At 34.5% G+C, this 7,023-nt stretch overlaps 1 protein-coding gene across 1 annotated transcript; it reads right to left on the reverse strand.

The window, feature by feature from the left end:
• Positions 1–1,016: 1,016 nt before the first annotated feature.
• LOC145680267 (uncharacterized) lies at positions 1,017–6,261 on the reverse strand. The gene is made up of 2 exons (XM_081750617.1): positions 4,867–6,261; positions 1,017–1,163 (listed from the first exon to the last, which is right to left on the reverse strand). Exons 1-2 carry the CDS (start codon positions 6,259–6,261, stop codon positions 1,017–1,019), a joined length of 1,542 nt encoding a protein of 513 aa, XP_081606743.1.
• Positions 6,262–7,023: the final 762 nt, after the last annotated feature.

The raw sequence follows: 7,023 nt of genomic DNA on the forward strand, positions 1-7,023 counted from the left end.
CCATCTGTTACTACCTGCACCTATACTTCCCTCCTTTGGGTAATTTTCTTCGAATTTCTAAACGAAAAGCTTTCTTACTTCCTCGTTTTTCAACTTTTCAATACTTAATGTCTTGTTGCCTCTTTACTATTGCCTACATTTTCAGTTCAATATCCACTTCGGCCAGCAAATGTTATGATCAGAGCAGTGGCGTATTTCCGATTTTCTATTTGGAGGGGCTTTGCTAACTTTCGGGGGGGGGGCTTTGCCTGCAAATGTGAAAATTCCGCAATATATTTCATATACTTTACTATAGTAGGTAAGATTTCGGGAGAGGCTTAAGCCAGGAAGCCACCCCTAACTACGCCACTGGATCAGAGAAAATGTCATCCCCGGGAATGGTCTCTGCATTCTTCAAGCTATTCCGATATCTGTTTTGAATCATAACATAGTCTATCTGATATCTTCCACCATCTATTAGGGATTTCCATGTATATCTTCCTCTTTTATGCTGATTGAACCGTGTGTTCCCATTTAATAGTGGATTCTGTCTTTAGAAATTAACCAGTCACTCTCCCCTTTTATTTCTTTAGCCTAAATCATATTTCCCTAGGATACTACCTTCCCCCTGAAAGCTTGTTTCCAGCCCACGACATGGTTATATTCTGGCAAATGAGAACAAGAATAGTTATTTCGAATGAGTTGTATTAGAAACAGACTGATAGATGAACATTTAACTTTGCATCCTAGTTCGTACCACATTATGAGAAACTTCAATCATTAAGAGGGTTTAGTATTAGAAGAGTAAGCACTACTATTATTTAAAATAAATTGACTCACCTAAAGCTTTATTCTCTTTTCTTTGCTCTCTCTTAAAAAGTTTGTCAATTACTGATCTAGAGAATATGCAGTAGGTGGCTATATTTGGTGATCGTGCTCGGTTAGCGACAGCTCAGCTTGACTTCTATACGGTACATCATTTTTCAGTAACTACTGCCCGGATCTGAACGAAATTTGGTGGGCGAGTAGCCCATCGCCTAAGGAATACAGATCACTATATTTGGTGGCTGTGATTGGCCAAAGAGAGACTCGGTTTGGCAATAGCGTCTGTGTTCCACCCAGCTTTTCACGCCGAGAGCTTTTGAATTCGATTCACCAACAAATGGTAAATTTTGACGGGTATCCTACAAAGGAGGAGCTAAAAAAAAAGATTAAGAATACAGTATATAACTACAGTAATTTACTGAAATCTTATCAAGGGTCAAATATAGAGCTTTTGTGAATTAAGTTTCTTTTAACATAACTGTACAATACTTGTTTCTTGTGAAAAATTTTAAACAATAACATCGCAACGTTGGAATAACATATGGAACATACTGCATGTAAGCAGAATCCATTTTCAATACCACAACACTAACTGGAGGGGGGGGGGTTGAGCGCGTAAGCCTCTTGCCTTCACCACCGCTACTTTGTAATTCAAGTGGCTGTACAATCACTCACAATAAAGAGCTATCCCTAGAGCATAAGGGATGCATGACCGCTCAGAATTTTCATGGGAATACAAAACGAAGTTTCTGAGTTTAAAAAACTTTGATTTGTTAATTTAAATTCGAATAAAAATGATCCTTAATAAATTTCAATTTATCTATTACTTTGTTTTCGTCTTCAGTACGAATGTATACAGGTTATTTCTCATATAAACAAACTTAACATTTATAATAGTTCGTATTGCTTTTTAGTAAAATATTTGTAAAATATGACTATGAACTCATCAATGATATTTTCCCACAAAATAAATTTACATAGTCCCCTCCTTGAAAGTCAAACAAAAGTTAAGTAAAATTATCTACAAAATTCACAAAACTTTTATTTTAAATGTAAACATGCTTACAAGATACAATACAGAAAATATAATTATAGATTGTTCTTATTATCATTGAATTGGAATATACGTATGAATTGTAACTTAACACATACAGAGTTATTGATATTAATTACAAATTCTAATCCTTTCAACAAAATAACTACAATAAAATGTAGAATGAAGTCGTTCACTTACCTCAGCGTCCTTCCATTCTCTTCGTTCCATTCCATTCCATTCGACGTTCTTATTCTATGGAAATAACTGGAGACAGCAGTTTCTTTATTTATTCTTTTTCTAGCTAAATTCTTTATTTAAGGAATTGAGACAGTCATTACGAATTTTTTATTCATCCCAATTACAATGTTTTATAATTATTTATTTTCTTTTTCTTTCTTTTTTTTTACATAGAATTAGGTAATACAAACATAATATGTAATAATAGGGAAATAATGAAAATTTAAATTTAGGATGATTTTGGTTTTCCTGGAAAAAATGTAACATACATAAATCCTTATACTGAACTTAAAAATAAAACCTGACCGAATCAATATTAATATTCTATCTTGTATCATTGCCACCATCGGACACACACACACACACACACACACACACACAATAAAAATAAGAAATCCAATTATACTTGTCCTTATTCAAAGTGCGTTCCTTCTGAATCGATACCAAAGATGTCACGATCAAGCAACGAACGAAACGACCCCTCCATACCGGTTTATGTTCCGAAGAGTTGATGTCACAGTCCTTTAGATATTTTGAATATCGTCAAAGAGTCGTTCTTTCAACGGTAACTTTAGTTGGGAAACAGAAAACAGACATAAGGAAACAGATCGGACGAATAAGGAGGGTGCTTGGGCACACACACTTGCTTTCGGGTCAAAACCTCTCGTATGGCTACAGCCCGATGAATGAACAGATTATCATAAACCAGGAACCAACTGCCTTGTGTTGAATATTCAAGCTACATAAGGCAAAACCTTTTCCATAAACGTTCCGAAACACTTACATAATAATTTGCAATGACAGTCCTTCTGGAAGAAATTCATGGTAAATAGTTTCTTTACTGCCGTGAAAAAAAGCATTGTCTTTACTTTCAACTTTTGCAAACGAACTTTCTTTTTCTTTTAGAGACGCTACTGATTTCGGTTCTGCACTCCATAGGATCATGTTTTGTCCCCCGCCTCAATGGAATTTACAAAATTTCTATTCCTTGGGTAGTTTCAGTTTCATTCTTTTTCTTTTTTTTCTTCTTTTTAGTAAAAATGCACATTAATCAAGGTTCAAAAGAATAAGCCAGTAGGTAACCCGTAAAAATCTTAGTTTTTTGGTAATTGAAGTAATGAGTATTTTTAATGAGAGTCTAATTACGCTAATAGCGCAATGAGTATTTTGCAGTTGAAGTCATGAACGAGTACGATGTATGTAATTGAACTTATAAAAGAGTATGGGTGTTAATGATAATATGAATTAATTTTTATGTGATTTACATATGTAATTGTTATTTACGTACGACATAATGTTCCGCACAATGAGATGAATCCCTAATTACGATTTTTTATGATGTATATATACATAATGTACCGCAGAATGAAACTAATTTGTAATTATGAATTTAAGTTGTTGTACCAATTACAATTATTGAATAAATAAATAAAATATATTTACTTACCATTGACGTCCTTTGGCGACGCACGCCGATGAAACACGAACCACACCGACCGTCCACGAAGTGGACTTACGATTTCGGAATAGTTATTGTAGGGAAATATATAAGCATACCGTATTAAGAATTATTATTGTCGATAAATAAATATATGCATTTTTTCTTTATCTTATATTGAATACACATACTTCTTTAGTGTTTAATGAATATACATAGGCATAACACACATTTTTAAAAAAGTAAGAGTATCACATAAAGCATTATTAAAGCATGTAAATAAATTTAATTGTATGATACTTGATATGACGCAGTATATGTATCCTTCCTTTATCTTATATAGAATACACATACTTATTGATATTGGATGTATATATGTATAGGAATAAAACATAATATCGAAATTTGTTATTTTTATTGGTTTGTTTTTGGTTTAAATAAATATTTAAATAGAAAAATGAATAATTGTCGTTTTCATTCATATAGTTATATATTTACAATTGTGATAGTTATAATTTTATATTTTTGAATAATCGTTGTTTTTATTTATATATTTACATTTTCCAATAATTGTTGCTTTTTTATTCGTATATTTACATATTTACATATTTACAATATTCAAAAGAATATTTACAATATTTCCATATTTACTACACTTGGAATATTTACATATTTACAATATTTAAAAATATTTACGTATATACAATATTTACATATTTACATTGCATGATGATGCGTGTACGATGGTATTAAACGCAATGCAGTATGAGTTATGAGGATAATATAATATCCAGTACTTGTGAATGCAAGAAACAAATCAATGATGTGAATAATTATATGCTATATCCGAGGCAGTATAGCAATGTTTTGCGGAATTGCCATAGTCATCTCCTTTCATTCATACAATTAATATATATACAATATTTACAATACTATTTACATATTTACAACACACTCACTCTTGTTTTCATTCATGCACTTATGATAGAACAAGACTTTGTCTTCGATAACCGTATGGAATACTACGATAATCTGTTTCACTGTCAGGGTTTAGTCTTTGTCGTTTATTATTAACCTTACGATGTGTTTTTACTTGTGTTTTAGAGACAATAGAAAACCCAGCCTTACGTACAATCCTCCCTGGAAACTTTAACTCTTTTTTCTCAATTTTGTTTTGAATTAATTTGTAAAAATGTTCAAAATTAATTTCCTTTCGCGTTCTACTGTCTAAAGTGATTCCCCTAATTTTATATACATAATCAAATTTTCCCGACCCAATTTCTTTCATTCTATACGCATAATTTTTAGCCCCTAATCCAATAAACATATCGATTTCCCACCCTTTTGGTACTTCATTAGTTAGTTCTCCCAGGTAGGATCCGGTTGTAAGATTGGATTCTCTATTTCGTCGCTGCACAAACATAATGCTGTCTGTGTCACAACAAAGAACATGGTCTGGTCCTGCAGCAGTCAATAGGTCATGAAGACGAAGTCTTGCCCATGACGTGATGAACGAAGCAAGCACGACATTTGAAAACTTCCATGGTTTATTTTCGCTTTCAATGTCTTTGTAAGTGATTGGGAGATGGCGTTGACCAATGGGTGTTACTGTTTGTACCTCGTATTGCGGTGACAGCAGGTACGTCAAAAGTCTTTCCGGAGTGTCAACGACTTTTGATTGTGGAAGATCGGTTCTCTGTCCCCATTTTCCATAAAGTGAATTGAGGAATATTTTAGCAATATACCTCAGACCCGGGTTCGTTCTAATATTATTGTAATTTAATTGTATGCCTTCGTGGGCATGATACTCTTCAATGTATTTTTGTTTGTCTCCTTCGCTTTGACATGATGCAGGAAAACCTGAAGCCTCCTGCTTCATTTGAAGGAAAGAATTCACATAGTCTTTAAACAGACTATTCGATTTTTCTTCCTCGCCACCAACCAGGTTAAATTCCCAAACTTCCTTTATTTTGAGTATCTTATATCCGTTTTGAAGTGCTCTATGCAATTCTGGGGTGCAGAATGTGCCAGTAATAGCACGATCATTTTCACTATGCAAACATTCGGTAACACTTTCTTCCTCCATACATGTGCGACATAAGGCAAAAAGTAATCGGTCATGTGCAACATATGGCAGGATCGGAAAGAATAATTCACTTGGAGGCAAAACGGTACATTTAACCATACCATGAATACTTTCCATTTCTGGAAAGTCCGGCCCCCTATGAATTTTTGGCGCACCCACTGGCAACGGTTTACGAGCCATTACCCAGGGGTAGAGGCTAGTGACATCTAGATACTGAATATACTTCTCATCAGTACACTTATACAAGGCATTAAAGCATTCAGTTCGGCCGCCATTAAATCCGTGCTTGGGAACCAAGTGATCGACAACATCATTACACCAAGTTTTAATAAACTCTTGAATGGACTTGTCGGACTTCACCTGGTCATCCCACTGACATTCCCATTTCTCAACAACATTGAGATTATGTTCTTTTAAATATTGGGATTTAATAACGGTCGCTTCGTACCTTTGCTGCATGCTTGTACGATGGGGTGAGGACGCGTCAAGCTGTTCATGGCGCATATCAGGGTAACAGGTCAAACACCCATGGAAAAAACACCCATGAAATTCATAAACAGTATTACTAGATGGCTCATACCCATCCACCTTGTATTTTCCAAATCGTCTTTCGCCGCCATTTCCTGAATGTTGAATTTCAGTACCTCTTGTTTCGCTCATATACCGCAACCATTGCAAAGCTTTTTACACTTTGCCGATCGCGGTAGTCAAATCCAAGAGGTGGAATAATTGCAATTGACTCTTTGGGTAAATACAAAGTGCAGTATGTAAGCATAGCAAGACTGGCTATGGTTCCGGATGAAATGAAACACTGGATTCCGCCAGTTTTCTCCTCTACCATATAGTCCAGGCTAGCTAGGAGCTGAACCCGGACATAATTGTTGAATTCCTGAAACTTCGCCCACAGAGTCCTTGATGTGAATGTAATAACATATTAAAAGTCCCCGCCCCTCCCATGCCTGCGTCATCCAATATGGCGGCTAATCCAATATGGCCGCCAAGGAGTATGTTAGGTATATAGGGTTTGAAATAAAGACACCCTGCTTCTAAACTACATAACATATTAACATCCGGTAAACACCATATTAGACAGCATACATGTAGCTATTATAAACTACATTTTCATATTCATATGATAATTATTTTTTATGTAAGAAAACTTTAAAGCTAAAATTACCTGATATATTTTGCTATTCAACACAGTTTGTGCTTTCATACAGACACAACTAAAGTGATTTATGACTTTTCTTTAATATTGTTGAGTAGAGCACTTAGTTTGCAAAGATTATAATTTTGTTTCATGCTGATAGGCCCATTAGTAGCTGAATTAGAACGTTTTTCATAACATGTTACAAATAAGCAATTCACATTCAAAAAACGTTAGCGGTCGTCGACATGCCCAGTCCAGCTAACAGTTTACTT

The sequence above is a fragment of the Thermobia domestica genome, chromosome 1, assembly GCF_964235325.1.
Source record: "Thermobia domestica chromosome 1, izTheDome1.hap1.1, whole genome shotgun sequence".
Taxonomy (NCBI): Eukaryota; Metazoa; Arthropoda; class Insecta; order Zygentoma; family Lepismatidae; genus Thermobia; species Thermobia domestica.

What these genes read in the sequence shown, in the direction of transcription:
- LOC145680267 (XM_081750617.1), bottom strand. Translation starts at nt 6,261, where the DNA reads ATGAGCGAAACAAGAGGTACTGAAATTCAACATTCAGGAAATGGCGGC. An exon ending in TGGGAGAACTAACTAATGAA is followed by an intron (nt 1,164 to 4,866) that starts GTACCAAAAGGG and finishes CCTCCTTTGTAG; the next exon opens with GATACCCGTCAAAATTTACC.